This window comes from Orbicella franksi, chromosome 1 (genome assembly GCF_964199315.1).
Source record: "Orbicella franksi chromosome 1, jaOrbFran1.1, whole genome shotgun sequence".
NCBI lineage: Eukaryota > Metazoa > Cnidaria > Anthozoa > Scleractinia > Merulinidae > Orbicella > Orbicella franksi.
This window is the reverse complement of record NC_138145.1, coordinates 37615738-37634872: the sequence shown is the minus strand read 5'-3', so window position 1 is coordinate 37634872 and position 19135 is coordinate 37615738. Positions and strand designations below refer to the sequence as shown.

Genomic DNA, 19135 nt, shown 5'->3' with positions numbered 1-19135 from the left:
CTTCTTGGAAATTCAAGATCAAACAAGACATTAGTTAATATGATTCTGTTCGTTGTTCTTTTGTAAAGTTAGAACGGCAAACATTTCCTTTTTAAATTAAAATGTTTAATTACGGGCCCCGCCAGAGACTAAATGTCGATGATTAGCTTGTGACAGATGGCAATTCACGAACGCAGCAAAATTAAAAAGCTAGCTACAGTAGGTCTGGTGAATATATCTGCTGTTTTCGCTTATAAATCGCTCTGCACATGTAAATCACTTTATACATGTATTTTGGAAAAAAGAAAAATGTCGAAGACTCCTAATGTCAGTGGATTGCTGAAGAACTCCACGAACTATCAAAAGTACTTATTTATGCAACATTGATGCAATATTCATATTCTTTCATATTTATGACTTACCCCTAATGTCAATGGATTGCTGAAGAACTCTATAAGCAATAAAAAGTCAACATCCATGCAAACCAAGCAACTACATCTATTAAATTATCAATGAATTACCCAGTTGTTGATTAGGTTATTCTTCCTTCCTTTTTAACCCAAAGAATTGGCTAATAAACTGAAATAAAATCAGACATTTAACAATCACGTAACAGCAAAATACTCGAAAACGCAGATGAAAATTCACAATATCCCCAGAATTTAAGTACGAACCTGTCTCAAAATACAGTTCTGTGATATTTCCATGTAAATTTAAAGAAATATACAATCGTTTTTCACGGTAGCCGAGCACTAATTTGTTGATTATTCTGTTTCGGACCAGGCTCATTGTGAATTTTAAATTCTTGCAAAAGAATGTGAAAGTCAGGATAATTTAGTACTCAGGAATGAGTGCTATCTTGATTGAGGACTTCCATTGTATTTTTTTACAAAAATTTATTTCATAGTGAGTTTTAAAAGGAAATAGTTTCTAACTATTTGTAGAAATTCAAATTTAGTCTAGTAAGTGCAGTGCATAAAAGCTGCGGACTTTTGATTGGTTAACCGTTAATAATTCGCGTGCATCAAGGAAAAAGTTGACGATATGCCACTTGGTGCCGTCAGACGTTGTTACGTAAGCGCCCACGGTTTTGCGCATGAGCTGTTTCCTCGCCACGAGACAACACTTACACCTTGCTTTCTGTCAAAATTAACCTTCTCAAACTATTTTTTTATGGATAATTTTTTTAAATTTTGAACATTTCAGCCTTTTAAATTTTGTTTAGAATTCTCGTGTAAACTTTCTAATGGATCTCTAATATGGTTGCAGTATCCTCATTATAATTTTGCATTGTCCATATAGACCTGAATTGGAATTAGTGTTCAAGAAAGCTTCAAGCTGCTCAAGCTATTGTTTTAATAAAGGATCGTTTCGCTTTCTCTTTTGTAACTAGAAGAGCAGACTTTTATTCCTACTCCAAGTTTCCTCAGCATAAATTTCCTCGATCGATCCATCGATGCCTCGCGATCTTTTTAATTATAAGCTGCGTGTTAATCTTTGAAAAAACTAATTCTATAATTTTATGGCCACTAGCGTAAGCAACCCAAATTCCGCGTAACAAAAACAGTTTAAAAAGCTGATGTCACCTAAAATTGGAGGCAACGTGGCCGAGTGGTTTAGGGCGCTGGATTTGAAATCTGGAGGTCCCTGGTTCAAATCCTCCGCCCTACCGCTATCTGGATTTGTTCTCGGTAGCCCCGAGTTCAGCCCCTCGACCGCGTTGTGTAAATAGCCAACTTGTCAGCCTCCCACCAGTTGGGATTCTTAATAGTTTATGTTATATTTGAAATATTTGTTTATTTATTTACAGTGTCCCCAATTAGCACATTAATGCTAAATACATCGACACTTAAATAAAGGGATTATTATTATTAGCTTTTCACTAAATTTACTAGTTATTACAACGATGATTAGTAAATTTTAAATTTTCACGTCAAGTCACAAGAGCGTGGGAAAACGAGTCTGCAATGTCCTTTCGGCGGTCAGCGGCTAGGGATCTAGTCGTGACCCCATAACTCAGATCACGCTGCGGCCAAAACGGTGTGGCGGTTGGGGAAGTTTTTCCTTTTGAGTGACCATCATTTGTGAAAAATAACATAACATTGTTCCACTAAACGTTTTCTGGCCGGAGAAAAATTATTTCCCTATTTGTGCATTCGTTTGGATTCCGCCGCTATTTGTACAAATGACGTCAACGGCCGCTGTCACGCGACGACATTTTCCAGATTCAACTTTCGTTAGCAGATGGTAATTTCGAGTTATTTTCTTTTTCTGCTTATTTTTCATCTTCCTGTCTCTTTCAATTCTACGTCCTTCTACTCAGGATGGTCTTTGAATGCCTAGCAAGGTTCAAAGTGGTGTTTAACACGCTATCCACGGCCGTATTGACAAAAGAGAAGTGTTTCGCCGAAGTAGCAGGATAACGGTAAACACGGTAACTTTTGAACGCTTTGTACAAGGTCAATATACTTTGGCCGAAAAATGTTTTTCCAGAGACGTGATGTGTATCCCTCCAATGTCTAATTCATCACTGTGATTGCTTTCAACAGCGTTGGACTTTTGAGAAATAATTATTTTAAAATCAGCTCCAACGCTCCATCTAATTTAGTATGCAACATTTGAAACTTTATTTTTTAATCGCTTCGGCAGTTTTTTGATGTTTATCGAATGATATTGCATTAAAAGGCCTTTTCTTCAACACTGTATAGTTTTCTCATTATTTTACGTTGCGATAGTAATTTCTGACCAGTATTTTGCGGGGCCTTATTTTCGGCCTGATTTTGCTGCTATCAGACGGAAAAACTTTGCGGCTCGATATTTTTGGTTTAAAGCGAAACTGAAACAAAAGAAATTCATTTTTAAATAGTATTCGGTAACCTCTACTTGGGAGATAAAAATCGGCCAATTTTACTTTGTAGCCGCAAATCATCGGTCGTTTCTTAGGCGCAGGGCCTCTTAAGCTTTTCATAATGACATTTGTCGCAAAAAAGTTAAAATGATGAAGTGGGGAAATAAGTAAAGCTTTTATTTCATGGGCGCAATTTGAAGTCATGTACAGAAAAGAACCCTGCCGCTGCTGATTCTTTGTTCCTGTCACGTTTATCTGGCTGCGTTACAATCTACGCTCATTATTAGCGACCCAAATAATACAATTCCAACAAGCGATCAATAATATTTGGAATAACTATCAAGCCCAACACGCACGAATTGAGGACCTATCTTGAAGTCCCTGTGTAGTTTTCTATTTGCAGAAAGACCGCAGTGTCAACCTCATGTCCGTGTTGAAGCCGGTAAACATTGCAGTCATAACACGCTCGCAGACGTATTAAGTTGCACATGGATGTCTATAAAGTCTTGACAAGTTGCGTCAGTTTTAAGTCAACTGAGACATGTCATGTGAAAGATTAATCCACGATGATTGGTCTTGAAACGGTCAAAAAACTACAAATTTGGTCATGATCTGTCACTCGCTACTCTTTCTCATACATTGCGGTTTACAGAACTCCTATTTTTCCCATCAAGTAACGATACGTTATTATCGGCAAAGTTTAATCGTCGTTTCAATCGTTCAGTGAAACTAAAATATGATGAGAACAGAAGCAGCTACGAATAGCTCAGAGAACGCCACTGGTTTATCAATAATTGTTCCTTCCAAGGCAGAAGGCATCGCACTGTGCGCCGCATTTGTTTTGACATTTGTATTTATTGTTGTAGGAAACTTGCTCACCATTGTTCTGTTGGCAGTAGACAAGAGCCTTCGTAAGAGAAGTTTGTTCCTAGTCATCAATATGGCGTTTGCTGACCTGATGCTAGGAACTTTGGTTCCACCCATGTTCGTTTACGTTGTCGGGTTTGAATATCGGTTTTGGTCTGCCGGATTGCCGATGTATTTTACAGCTTTGCGCCGAATCGTTTATACCTTTTTCTCGCAGGCCTCCTTAACTTCAGCAGCTTTCATATCTTGCGAGAGATTTTACGCCACTTATTCGCCACACAAGTATCGAAGACTATCATTACGAGCATACAGCATTGTTATTTGTTTGATCTGGGTAGTTTCTCTGGTTTTTGGCGCCATCTTCCCTGCATTGAAGCTCTTTATTTCAAGCAAACACGCTATATATCCTTGGATGGTATACGCACTGATTGTTATATTCATCATATGTGGTTGTAACATCGGTATTTGGAGAAAGTTTCAACACGGAGGGGTCGCAATACAGCAACCACGCAGAGCCTCGCAAAGCAAACGCTTAACAAAGACTTTGATGTTTGTATCTACTCTTTCTTTGCTCTCGTGGCTCCCTTGAATCATTTCGATCAATCTAAATTTAGTCTATCATGTCCAGATACCTAGCCTTTGGTATTACCTGGTGGTAGTTTTAAATATATCGAGCTCCTTTGTGAATCCAGTTTTGTACGCGTTAAGGATTCCTGAGTTCACAGAAGCCCTGGTTTTGTGCTGCTCTAAAAAGGTCAGCGGCGCCGATCATTACAGCAACTAAAAGACACAGGAAAATAAGAATAGAGCCCGGTCAACTACGCCTGGCGTTTGAACAGGAAGTGATGGATACCAAATTGTAGTGAAACGAGACAATAGAACGTCTAGGTTGATACTGCAGGTTTTACTTTCAAATATTTCATAACAAAACATTGTTTTGAACATTGTTAATAAATCATGCTAATATTAGATTCTACGGTAATCTATGCAATCTTAAAAATATTTTGTTTCGTCAGTGAACTCAACAACAGGTTCAATAAGTGAAACTCTGGATCTCAAATTTATTAGTACAGCATTAATGTACTCCCTATAAACACAGCACAAAAAACAAGAGGTAATAAATTATCTTCATGCAATATCTTGTTACGATAATAGCTGCGAATTAAAATAAACCTCAAAATTAACAAGGATCCCTTGGAAAAGTTTTGGGCTTGGCCAACGATTTTTAAATTCGCCTTGATACTAGGTGAACATAATTTTGTAGTTGATCAAAATATACAGTTAAGAAAGAGAATTAGCAGCACCTGTGGATACATTATGATAAATAAGCACGAACTATCAAAAGATGTGTGTCCGTTTCTACATCTGTAATAGGAACCGTATTCCTTGAAGAAGTGTAATGAGTTTTCTTTAAATATACATTTGTAGAGGTCTGAGTTGAAGTTTGGTGACTAATTTATGACCGTTGAAGCATGAAACTCCCAGAAGAAATTAAGTGAAAAGAGAACTTAATGTTTTTGTCCACACTCGTCACGTGCGGACTTTTAAACTGTGCTGGTCATCCCGCTTCCAAAACCATTTCACTTTTTACAAAATCTCATGCATCTTTCTAAGTTTTGTCCTTCGATTGAAAATAATGTACTTTTCTAACCATTTGCGGTTGAAACGCGGTAACTTCTTGCAATAGTCCTCACGCGAGCTACAATCATGCTTTTTAAACTGTCTCCCGCAGGTTTGAGGCCGGTTAAAAAAGCCTTGATCAAGCAAAGCAACAGAAAACAGTCTTCCCCCGATAGAACACGAAAAGACCCAACAGGCAGAAACGGTTGATTCCAATAGAACACGACCTAAATGTATTCTATATATTTTGGTTTTTTTTTTTTTTTTTTCGCTTGGCTAGTGAGGCTAAGAGAGTGTTCCTAGGTCGCTAAAAGGACAATTACTAGTTCAAGAACAAGTTCAGCACACTGTGTAACATTGAAGTTTCATTCCAAGTCCATTTGTTTTACCGAAACTGAAATTTAAGACAAAAAGAGCGCCAATGGTTATTTGATGGTCATTATTCAAATTTGTGGGCCATAAAATGGACAACGAAAACAGATGCCGCATCTTTATCACTTCATTAACACTGGGCCGCTAACAATGTGCACTCAATTGCCAATCTAACTCCAAGTGGCATGCTAAAACCAACTTCAAATCTCTAAGTTTACTTTCCCAGTCGGAAAGACTTATAACCTTGACTTATAAACTCCAGTTAATAGAGAATTAAGCTGTAAGGTATAGTTCCTTAAAGGTAAATACTTTTTCAAATTCAAGATCAAACAAGGCATTGAGTAAATATGATCCTGTTCCTTATTCTTTTGTAAAGTTAAAACGGCAAACATTTCCTTTTTAAATTAAAATTTTTAATTACGTGCGCCGCCAGAGACTAAATATCGATGATTAGTTTGTGACAGATGGCAATTCACGAACGCAGCAAAATTAAAAAGCTACAGTAGGTCTGGTGGATATATCTGCTGTTTTCGCTTTTAAATCGCTCTGCACATGTAAATCACTTTATACATATATTTTTGAAAAAGAAAAATGTCGAGGACTCCTACTGTCAGTGGATTGCTGAAGAACTCCATGAGCCATAAAAAGTAAATATTGATGCAATATTGATGCAATATTCATATTCATTTATATATTGATGACGTACCCCTAATGTCAATGGATTGCTGAAGAACTCTATAAACAATAAAAAGTCAAAATCCATGCAAACCGAGCAACTACATCTATTAAATTATCAATGTCTCACCCAACTGTTGATTGGGCTATTCTTCCTTCCCTTTTAACTCAAAGAATAATTGACTGATAAACTAAAATGAAATGAGACATTTAACAATCACGAAAATGCAGATGAAAATTCACAATATCCCCAGAATTTAAGTAAGAACCTGTCTCAAAATACAGTTCTGTGATATTTCCACGTAAATTTAAACAAATATACTAGCGTTTTTTACGGTAGCCGAGCACTAATTTGTTGATTATTCTGTTTTCGACCAAGCTCATTGTGAATTTTAAATTCTTGCAAAAGGATATGAAAGTCAGGATAATTTAGTACTCAGGAATGAGTGCTATTTTGATTGAGGACTTCCATTGCATTTTTTTTGCAAAAATTTATTTCATAGTCAGTTTTAAAAGCAAATAGTTTCTAGGCATTTGAAGAAATTTAAATTCAGTCTAGCAAGAACACTACATAATAGCTGCGGACTTTTGATTGGTTAACCTTTAATAACTCGCGTACATCAAGGAAAAAGTTGACAATATGCCACTTGGTGCCGTCAGACGTTGTTACGTAAACGGCCATGGTTTCGCGCATGAGCTGTTTCCTCGTCACGATGCAGCACTTATACCTTGCTTTCTGTCAAAATTAACCTTCTCAAACTATTTTTATGGATAATTTTTTAAATTTTTAACATTTTAGCGTTTTAAATTTTGTTTAGAATTCTCGTGTAAACTTTCCAATGGATCTCCAATATGGTTGCAGTAACCTCATTATAATTTTGCATTGTACATATAGATCTGAATTGGAATTAGTGATCAACAGAGCTTCAAGCTGCACAAGCTATTGTTTTAATAAAGGATCGTTCGCTTTCTCTTTTGTAACTAGTAGAGCAGACTTTTCTTGATTCTCCAAGTTTCCTCAGCATAAATTTCCTCGATCGATCCATCGATGCTTCGCGATCTTTTTAATTATAAGCTGCCTGTTTAATCTTTGAAATAACTAATTTTATAATTTTATGGCCACTAGCGTAAGCAACCCAAATTCAGAATAACAAAAACAGTTTACAAAGCTGCTGTCACCTAAAATTAGCTTTTCACTAAATTTCCTGGTTATCACAAGGATGATTAGTAAATTTTACAACGTGAAATGTCCATTCGTGTTGCCGCCTTAATTCGGTTTTTCTTTCAATCGCCTTGGGTCAAAAATTCCGCTTAGCAGATTGTTATTTGCAGTGAGCACAAAATAACAAGGCGATAAAAATGTCAAAGATACGGACGACTTCCACAAAATATATTAGCACGTTTAGCCAGGCAGGCTCAGTGACCTGTTAATAACTGTGGCTTCAAAAGTACAAATACAAGATATAAGCCACAATATAAGCTTTTCTTAAGAGGAATTCGTCCGTCATTTCTAAGTTTATCTTTAATGATTGGCGTATATTAAGGAAAAAGGTGACTACATGTCAATTGATGCCGTCAAACATTGTTAACTCCTTCGGCTTTGGGTATTAGCTGTTTCCTCGACACGTTTGAAAATTCAAGGCATCCCAGAACACAGTACTTACACCTTGCTTTCACATAACAAACGTTCTCAAAGTTGTAATTAGTTTTATTTTGTAATCTTTTTTTAATATTTTAGCGCTGTTAATTTTCACTTTCCCTACAAAACCCACACTTTTGTTCCGATTAAATTACCTTACAATTAGTTAAGTTAAAATTAACCTCTATCGATCGATCGGTCGATGCTGCGAATTCTTTTTTACAATCAGCTTCCTGTTTAATGTTTTGGGAAATTAATTATACAGTTTTATTGAAGGGAACTATTTACACACGTTTGAGATAACCGTCAGTTCTTTACAAACTTTTCGGTAAAACCACTATGGAGTATATGAATAACAAGCTTACTCATTCACTATTTTAAGGAAATAAAAAGAAGCAAAACATCCCAACCATCATTTGAAACCTTTACTTAAAAGCAAGGGAAAAAAAAAAAAAACAACAGATGCTCCTGTGTTGATCACTGACTCGTCAAATTTGAGGAATATGACATAAGCTTCGCGATGGATGACGCAACTTAGTCACGATTTATGGCAGTCATTGCAAAACTTTTCTGAAAAATATTTTTCTTTCGCGTCTTTCAAACTAACACGACCACTCTTTTGTTTTGTTTTATTTTTGGAACGAAAAAACAAAACAACCGATCTTAAGCGTTTTAGGCTTTTCATAATGACGTTTGTCGCAAAAAAGTTAAAATGATGAAGTGGGGAAATAAGTAAGACTTTTATTTCATGGGCGCAATTTGAAGTCATGTACAGAAAAGCACCCTGCCGTTGCTGATTCTTTGTTCCTGTCACGTTTATCTGGCTGCGTTACAATCTACGTTCATTATTAGCGAGCGAAATAATACAATTCTAACAAGCGATCAATAACATTTGGAATAACTATCAAGCGAACATGCACGTATTGAGGACCTATCTTGAAGTCCCTGTGTCGTTTTCTTTTCGCAGAAAGGCCGAAGTGTCAACCTTAGGTCCGTGTTGAAGCCGGTAAACATTGCAGTCATAACACGCTCGTAGACGTACTAAGTTGCACATGGGTGTCTATAAAGTCTTGACAAGTTGCGTCAGTGTAAAGTCAACTGAGACATGTCATGTGAAAGATTAGTCCACGATGATTAGTCTTAAAGCGGTCCAAAAACTACAAATTTGGTCATGATCTGTCACTCGCTCCTCTTTCTCATATATTGCGGTTTACAGAACTCTTATTTTTCCCATCAAGTAACGATACGTTATTATCGGCAAAGTTTAATCGACATTTCAATTGTTCAGTGAAACCAAAATATGATGAGAACAGAAGCAGCTAGCAATAGCTCAGAGAACGCGACTGCTTCATCAATGATTGTTCCTTCCATGGCAGAAGGCATCGCATTGTGCACCGCATTTATTTTGATATTTGTATTTATTGCTGTAGGAAACTTGCTCACCATTGTTCTGTTTGCAGTAAACAGGAGCTTTCGTAAGAGAAGTTTGTTTCTAGTCATCAATATGGCGTTTGCTGACCTGATGTTAGGAGTCCTGTCGCTACCTTTCTACATTTACATTGTTGGGAGCAGGTTTGAACTTTGGAAAGGTGGTTTGCCGATGTCTTTGTCAATTTTCTACACGATCGTTGATATCTTTTTCTCAACGTTGTCGTTAATTTCTGCAGCTTTCATATCGGGCGAGAGATTTTATGCCATTTACAGGCCATTTAAGCACCGAACACTGTCGATGCGAACATACCGTATTATTATTTTTGCTGTGTGGGCACTGACTCTCCTTATCGCCGCCCTCGTCAGTGCAACAAATTTCTTGTTTTCATTTAAACGTTCTATGTATTCTTGGATGCCATACGTCTTGATTATGACATTCATCATATGTGGCTGTAACATCGGCATTTGGAGAAAGTTTCGACGTGGAAATATCGCTCCACACCAGCAAAACAGAGACTCGCGAAACAAACGCTTAACAAAGACCTTGCTATTTGTGTCTATTCTTGCTTTACTGTCCTGGATCCCTTTAGTTATTTTCAACTGTTTAATCTATGTCTTTGATGTCCAAATACCGTGGAAATTTTATGACCTGGTGAACGTTATAAATTACTCCAATTCGTTTGCAAATCCAGTTGTGTACGCATTAAGAATACCTGAGTTTAGAAAAGCCCTGGTTTTGTGCTGTTTAAGAAAACCAGCGGCGCCAAACATGCTAAATATTAATAGAAGAAGTAGCAAGATTCCGGGGACAGAACTCAGAACTTTACGAACAGACAACAGTCTCCTACAGCTGAAATTTAATCAAGAAGTTCTGGATACCAAAGTTTAGAAACTCTGAGTTGATGTTGTAGATTAGACGATCTTGAATTGTAAAGCGAAACATGTTTTCCGTGATCAGGGAAGCATTCTACATAAATTTGTTTACACGCATATTTTGTCTCTTAAGGTAATTCCATTGAAATAGAACTCGCAATAAATTTTCTTTCAAACGTTACCTGTTGGCTGCTTATTTCAAGAGCATTTAAATTTTGAAATACAAAAGGAGGGTCCCGGTATTCGTTTAGGAGCAGGAAGACCTTCGATAAACCCCATAATTCCTTAAATTATCTCCTTTCAGAAACGGTTCCATTTGAACCATCCACTTAACGCTTTTTGAGGGCAGAAAAAAAGGGAGGAAGTTAAGTGAGAAAAACATCAATGAATGTACTCCAGCAATTGAAAGGAGTAATTTGATGGCGTTTCAATATGTTCCAAGCACGCAGCGTTCTTGAGAGCACATATTATCTTTTCCAAACACTAGCTATGCTCTCATTTTCAGTGATAGTTTAAAAACTCTGCAATAGAACTTGGTCTATATTCACTGTCTAGAAAAAAGGTGATCCCTGCATTCAAACTGAAAAATCGTTTGGTTTAGCAATAGCCACCATTATGTATATGTTGTGTATGTGCACCCGCTCGTGAGCGCACGCTAATTACGCAAAAATCGTGCGTAGTAGGGATGCGCAATGCAATTCTGAGGAATAACCTTAACTCCGTTTGTGCACCGCCTCTAACCACAACTAAACTACAAGAAATATTTAACCTGGTTCAGGACCATGTAACATGTAAACTTCTATTTAACAAATTTCCAACCAGTTTAAGGCAATAAGGCATGGCATGTTTATTATTCCACTGAATAATTTTAGGGTTGGTCAAAATTAGATGAGGAAGAGAATTTGGGCCAATGTCTTCGAAAAAATCAGAAACCTTGTGCCCTTTTACAGTTCACCAAAACAGGCCATTCGACAACATAAAACTTCCCATTCTTTCGCTTGCAATACTTCCCGGCATTCTTTCGCTTGTTTCTCTCAGCTGCTGTGATGGCTGGAAAGTTTTACACACCTTATGACGCCAACGGTCCTAATTTGCCTACTTTGACCGCGCGTGGAATGTCGCACACTTTTGATCGAATTACCTAACGTCGATGCAGGAAAAAAATTATTGCGCGCTTGTCCGAAGCCCAAAATCGAAAATTACCAAACAGAGAAATATAAACTTCAATATTTTAGAATGAAAAAAGTGGGGAAAATTTCACTTCACAGGCACTTTAAGGACGTTCGCGCTAATTGTTTCTGCGCATCCTTACCACGCACGCAAATTCTCAAGCCACGTCATGCATCGAGTGCGCGCTGAGTAATATCAAAGTGCTCTGTGAGCAAACTCGTGAATTGAATAGATGAATTAAATTATTTTTTGGATTATCTGGTGAAGGGAATTTTGTGGTTGATTTTCACATTTAGAGTACAAGCAGTAGTTCAGTATTCGCTAATAAAGCACCAAACAAACAAAGTTACATTTGGATAAGATGCATGGCATTACAATTGACACGATCATACTATTACCTGACAATATGAAGAAAATCTATCGATTAGAAGTTTGAATTTTTTGCAAAATGCACCATCGAATTTCGTTCATTTAGCTCTTCGTTTATCTGTGTGGCGGTTTCAAATGCCTATTGAAGGGTTAAGTTTTGTGAAAACGTTGGCAAAATTTGAAATTATTAACGCAACGGATTCACTTATACAAAATATTACTAGGATAGCTTTTCTTCGTTGATTCATGTTTGGATATTTTAAACATCTTTGGAGAAGCTACACCCGTTAGTTCGCGTAAGTTTTAACTTTGAAGATTTTATTTTGTAACCACTGAATACTGTTTACGTTTTAATGCCCTAACGGTAATACAGACTTCATTTTCCTGAGTCATTTCACGAGTGTGGTTTTGGCGCCTAGTTGGGAGATTATCGGACACCCTGCCGCAATGAAATATAGTTTGTTCCGAATATGAATATTACACAAAATTCAAAACAACAATATTAACAAAACTTGCTCAATTTTTTATAAAGTTGCTTAGCAATACAACTTCCGGCTGGTTGGTCAGGGTTTACGAGTTTTTTCGTTTTGGATGGGGGCAGGTGGGCGTGGTATGTAATCGTGTGATCTTCATGCCGCAGATTCTAGGTAATTTACAGACCTTTATGAGGAAGTTTATAAACATTTATTTTTGTAATACTAGCAATCTGCGCAACGAGTAGGAAGCAACACAGTGAAGACGTTGCTCAAAAAACAGACTGGCTGTACCCCAAGGAACCTGAAGACAAGACATCCCATCAAAGGTATGTAGCGAGTGCAACCCGTTTTGAAAAAGAAAGAGTGAAAAATCACTTTTACCGTCACCTTTGTTAATAGCGTGACTTGACTTGACAAATGTAGTTGCTTTTACATTTTCATAGACTTGCCAAACAGGCTGCCATGGAAACCATAGGCCTCATTGTCACCTCGACCCGATTCCGTGAGCCTCCAACTCCTGAGAATATCGCCTCCACTCCATGCTGGACTCCGGGAACAGATGCCGCGTCTCCTCCAACACCCTTAGTTACAGATACCGTTCGTGTTTAAAACTCAGCTATGGACACGATTGCAAATCTCACTGCACAAGAAACAAAACGGGAGCCTCTTATCTCCCATTTGAAAACCCCCTTGAACAACTTGAGCAAAGCAGAACAGTTGAGTGTTGTACAAAAGGCTAGTGAAGACTGTTCGCTAGTGTGCAGTGCAATAGCACTTGGAGGTGCATAGTGGCGACGAGCTCTTCAATTCCATGGCTCAGTCTACACAAAGAAAAAGTTTGACGGTTCGCCACCTGGTGATCTAGTGGTACTTATGACTGCGTACAAGAACGCTAAGACTAAAAATTTAAAGAGACAGATACTAAGCCTTTACGCATATAGATATCCCATGAGCATGCATGCTGCAAAAACTTCACCAACCATACGGAAAACTATCCACATGGGAAATAAAGCAAGCACGCTCTCATGCTAATCTAAGCGGCCCTGGTACAACCCCTGAAGTTACAACCAAGCCCCGCGTACGTCTTGACATGAGTAAGGTCGATCACTTTGTGGAATTTATAAATAGACTGTACTTCTATCAAGACGTTTCTTATGGTAGTAAAATACTAATCCTCGAAAGTGGCGACAGAATAGAGATGCCTAATGTTGTGAGGACAGTGACCAGATCCACAATGATTGAACAATACTTGGAGTATTGTAAAGAACAATGTCACGAACCACTGAGTAGGTCAACTTTGTTCTAAATCCTGGAGGTTCGAGACGCATCTCAGCGTAAGTCGCTCCAGGGCTTGTACAATACCTCAGCTGATGACGCGGCGGGATTTCAGACTCTTGAGACACTGGTTGAAACTCTTGAGAAAGGAGGAATGGAGAAACAGTGGTGTCTTGATGTTCATAGAAAGCTCAGAGATGCAAAACGCTATCTCAAGACTGACTACCGCGTACATTGCCAGCCACATGATTCTACTTGCGCTGACCACTGTCGACATTTTGCGCCCAGTGATCCTGTCGAAGCCGATTTCCGGCAACCCTGCTCTCATGAGCACGTATTCAGTTGCGATGACTGCCAAGGGATGAAGAATGTACTGGAGGATGTCAGACTGGAGTTCCAAGCGTCATCCTGCACACCTTACAGTTCAGAACAACGAGAGGATCTGCTATATGATTTTGACCGCGCAAAGTCAGATATCTTGCTGTGGAAAGCTCACGTTATTCGTTCGATAAACCAGGCAGAGGAAAAACAAGATGCACTTAGATCATGATCAGCCGACGACACGTCAGCTATCCTAATAATGGACGGGACCATGAAATTTCTTCAAATTAGATATCGTGAGAAGCAGTCCGATTGGTATGGAAAACGAGGCCTTAACTGGCATATATCAACGGTAATAACTAAGAATGCTAGCAATGGGAAGGTTGAGCTGAAATCATATGCGCATATCTTTGATTCGTGCCGGCAGGACTGGTATGCAGTCTGCTCGATCAATCATTGAAAACAGACTGGAGGTTGTAAAAAAAGGATCACCCCCAGATTATCCGAGAGATTCTCAGGAGTGACGTAGCAGGCTGTTACCACAACAACTTCCTCTTGGTGGCCGTAAGAGATGCTGGGAAATGAGTTGGTCTTACTGTCACGCAGTATGACTTCCGAGCCACAGTACGGAAAGGATGTGTGTGATAGAATCCTTTGTCCGATGAAATCAATATCCGGTTTAGTTGAAATTGGTATCTACAGGCAAATCGGAGTAATTGGTCTCGCAAAGTCCAAAAAAACTCATTAGTCAGAAATATTTCCCGCCAAATTTTTAGCGAAGAATATTACCTTATACCTACTTTCTGCGATTGTTATCCATGATTTACCAAAATATAAAAAACAGAATTTTCGCGGGAAAATTTAGCCTAAATAATGGTAAGGATTTGGCAAGTTTGAAATGTTTACATAGGTTAATAACGATGTCAGAGCTTAAAAACTCTATTCTGCAGTCCAGCTACCTATTTTTTGCCTGTAGATACCAATTTTTAACTAAACTGTATATTGATAACAGTGCAAAAGACCATCACAAAAATGTTTTTCTGTGGAAATGAACTGCCGCACTTTTGAAAAACGACTCGCTGAAAATGGGTAAAATTTGGGTCACGATTCGGTGAACGATTCGGCGGCGATATTTGGCACCTCGTGAAAACCGTAGAATTAATGCGAAAGACCGCTAATATTTCTCAATCAACTAATAAGGAAACAAATATCATCTCATGAAAATAAGAGTTTCTGGAATTTGTAGGAAGTACCTTTTAGGCTCATCTAAAGTTGTCCGAAATTTCGATCATTTTAGACCGCTTGAGGGCCAAAATCGCGATGTGGCGATATCTCGAAGAAAAACGAACGCCTACCTCGGCAAATGTCATGGTTGTTAATCTTTTCGGATAGCTTTTATACTGTGAAAAGATGAATGTAAACGGCCGACCTCGATCTTTTGGTACTGCCCGGTTTTCTCCGACAATGACACTTAAGAATTTATATGGGGAACTTAAGAACAATAATCGGTGCGAAATTGTGTCAGGCAAACTTTCACGTCTGAAATTAGCTATGTTGATCAAACTCCTGTAGTTCCAAAAGGTTAGTGCCCAAAGTTTTTTTTTTCCAGTTCTCGGTACACTAGCCCTAGTACTAGACATGGATATTGGTCAGGGCTCCAAGTAACGTTATACTTTTGAGAAACACTCCTTCAACCAGCAACGTGCCCGCTAAAATTTTGCGAAGGCCTTCTGTGGGGCATTTTCAAAAAATCATAATTAATTTTTCTTCAGCCCGATTTTCAATATTTTACCGTTAATCGAAAGAAAAAACACGAAATAAAATCATATGTAAGTTTTATTGTATTTGAGTAAAAGCGTAATTTTTCAGCTCCTTCCGCGCAACGCGTAAATTTGACTCGAAACAGAACGGTTTTACGGTTTTGGATCGTACTCGGAAATCGTCGCCAGAAATATTGAAAAATAGCACTTAAAGCCAAATTATTGCTATTTTTGTTTATCATATGGACTAACTGTCTCACACAGAAAATTTGAAGCAATTCTCTTTTCGGCCGAAAATCGATTGGTCGGTTCTTACACGGACAGCCTCTTAAGCTGTAAGGTATGGTTGTCCAAGAAGATAAATACCTCTTGGAAATTCAATATCAAACGAGACATTGAGTAAATATGATTCTGTTCCTTATTCTTTTGTCAAGTTCAAAAGGCAAACATCTCCCTTTCAAATTGATATTTTTAATTTCGAGCGCCGTCAGAGACTAAATATCGATGATTACCTTGTCGCAAATGGCAATTTTCGAACAGAGTAAAATTAAAAAGCTACAGTAGGTCTGGTGGATATATCTCCTGATTTCACCTATAAATCTCTCTAGAGATGTAAATCACTTTATGCATGTATTTTTAAAAAAGAAAAACGTCGAAGACCCCTAATTTCAATGGATTACTGAAGAACTCCATGAACTATAAAAAGTAAGTATCCACACAAACCAAGCAACTACATGTATTAAATTATCAATGACTTACCCAGCTGTTTATTAGGCTCCTCTGCCTTCCTTTTTAACTCAAAGAATAATTGGCTAATAAAATAAAATAGAATGAGACTTACAAATCCGCGGAAGTGCAGATGAAAATTCACAATATCCCCAAAATTTAAGTAAGAACCTGTCTCAAAATGCAGTTCTGTGACGTTTCCATGTAAATTTAAACAAATATACTACCGTTTTTCACGGTAGCCGAGCACTAATTCCTTTAATGTTAACTTGCGTACCAAACTCATTAGGAATTTTAAATAATCAGAAATCCTCAGAAATGAGGGCTATTTTGATTGAGGACCTCCATTGCATTTTTTTGCAAAAATTTATATATTTCATAGTGGGTTTTTTAAGCCAATAGTTTCTAACCATTTGAAGAAATTCAAATCCAGTCTAACAAGAACAGTTCATAAAAGCTGTGGACTTTTGATTGGTTAACCATTAATAATTGGCGTACATCAAGGAAAAAGTTGACAGTGTGCCACTTGGTGCCGTCAAACGTTGTTAGGTAAACGCCCACGGTTTTGCGCATGAGCTGTTTCCTCGTCACGATACAGCACTTACACCTTGCTTTCTGTCAAAATTAGCCTTCTCAAACTATTTTTTACAATCAACTTCCTGCTTAATGCTTGGGGAAATTAATTGTGCAGTTTTATTAATTGAACTAATGTGAACTATTTACACACCTTTGAGATAACCGTCAGGTCTTTACAAACTTTCCCGTAAAACCACCATGGAGTATATGAACAACAAGCTTACTCATTCACTGTTTTAAGGAAATAAATTGAAGCAAAACATACTAATCATCATTTGAAACCTTTACTTAAAAATCAAGAGAAAAAAAAAAACATAACAGATGCTTCTGTGTTGATCAACCCGTCAAATCTGAGGAACATGATGCAAGCTTCTTGATGGATGACGCATCTTAGTCACGAATTATGGCAATATAATCATTCTAAAACTTTTCTTTAAAATATGTCTTGACAGGTTGCGTCAGTTTTAAGTCAACTGAGACATGTCATGTGAAAGATAAGTCCACGATGATTGGTCTTAAAACGGTCAAAAAGCTACAAATTTGGTGATGATCTGTCACTCGCTCCTCATTCTCATATCTTGCGGTTTACAGACCTCCTATTTTCCTCATCAAGTAACGATACGTTGTTATCGGCAAAGTTTAATCGACGTTTCAATCGTTCAGTGAAACTGAAATATGATGAGAACAGAAGCAGCTGCAAATAGCTCAGAGAACGCGACTGGTTCATCAAGAATTGTTCCTTCCAAGGCAGAAGGCATCGCATTGTGCGCCGCATTTATTTTGGTATTTGTATTTATTGTTGTAGGAAACTTGCTCACCGTTGTTCTGTTTGCAGTAGCCAGGAGACTTCGTAACAGAAGTTTGTTTCTAGTCATCAATATGGCGTTTGCTGACCTGATGTTAGGAACTGTGTCCCTACCGCTCTACATTTACATCGTTGATTACAGTTTTGAACTTTGGAAAGGTGGTTGGTCGATGTCTTTGTCAATTTTCTACGCATTCGTTGATACCTTTTTGTCGCAGGCGTCGTTAATTTCTGTAGCTTTCATATCTGGTGAGAGATTTTACGCCATTTACTGGTCGTTTAAGCACCGAACACTGTAAATGCGAGCATACCGTATTATTATTTTTACTGTGTGGGCACTGACTGTCGTCGTCACCGCCCTCTTGTTTTCATTAAAACGTTCTATGTATTATTGGATGCCATACGTCATGATTATAACATTCATCATATGTGGCAGTAACATCGGCATTTGGAAAAAGTTTCGAGGCGGAAATATCGCTTCACAACAGCAAAACAGAGACTCGCGAAACAAACGCTTAACGAAGACCTTGCTATTTGTGTCTATTCTTGCTTTGCTGTGCTGGATCCCTTTAGTTATTTTGAACGGTTTAATTTCTGTGTATGATGTCCAAATACCGTGGAAGTTTTATGATCTGGTGAACGTTATAAATTACTCCAATTCGTTTGTAAATCCAGTTGTGTACGCATTAAGAATACCTGAGTTTAGAGAAGGCCTCGTTTTGTGCTGGTTAAGAAGACCAGCGGCTGCCCCAAACATGGTAAATATTAATAGAAGAAGTAACAAGACTCCGGCGACAGAGCTCAGAACTTTACGAACAGACAACAGTCTCCTACAGCTGAAGTTTAAACAGGAAGTTCTGGATACCAAAGTTTAGAAACTCTGAATTGATGATGTAGATTATACGCTCTTGAATTGTAAAGCCACAACTAAACTATAAGAAAATTTGAACTTGGTTCAGGACCACGTAACATATAAACCACTATTTAACAAATTTCCAACCAGTTTAAGACAGTAATACATGGAATGTTTAGTGTGCGATTTCTTAACCCATAATTATTCCGCTGAATAATTTTGCAGTTGGTCAAAATTACGTAGCTCTTATTAACCGCGCACGAGGTGTGTATGGGAGAATCTTGACCTGAGATCGTGAGTACAGATCGAACGCAGTGAGGTCTGTACACACGACCGAGGTCAAGATTCTCCCATACAGGCTCACTAATTTCGGTTACTAAGATGTTTATTATATGACACAAGCAAGGACAATTTGATTCGTTTAATGTAACTGGTTTGTACTAACTGACATTTTGTTTGCCAACGGCGATGAGCTCAATCTAATTCTGCCAAAGTCTGCT

At 37.9% G+C, this 19135-nt stretch overlaps 2 protein-coding genes and 1 pseudogene across 2 annotated transcripts in view; 2 read left to right on the top strand and 1 right to left on the bottom strand.

Annotated features, from left to right (window-relative positions):
• Positions 1-19135, bottom strand: part of LOC145461481 (uncharacterized) — a 479224-nt gene that overhangs the window by 179894 nt on the left and 280195 nt on the right.
• Positions 9304-10320, top strand: LOC145464271 (adenosine receptor A3-like). The gene has a single exon (XM_081448107.1). The coding sequence runs from the start codon at positions 9304-9306 to the stop codon at positions 10318-10320; it is 1017 nt and encodes a 338-aa protein (XP_081304233.1).
• On the top strand, positions 17653-18657 carry LOC145464260 (adenosine receptor A3-like; annotated as a pseudogene).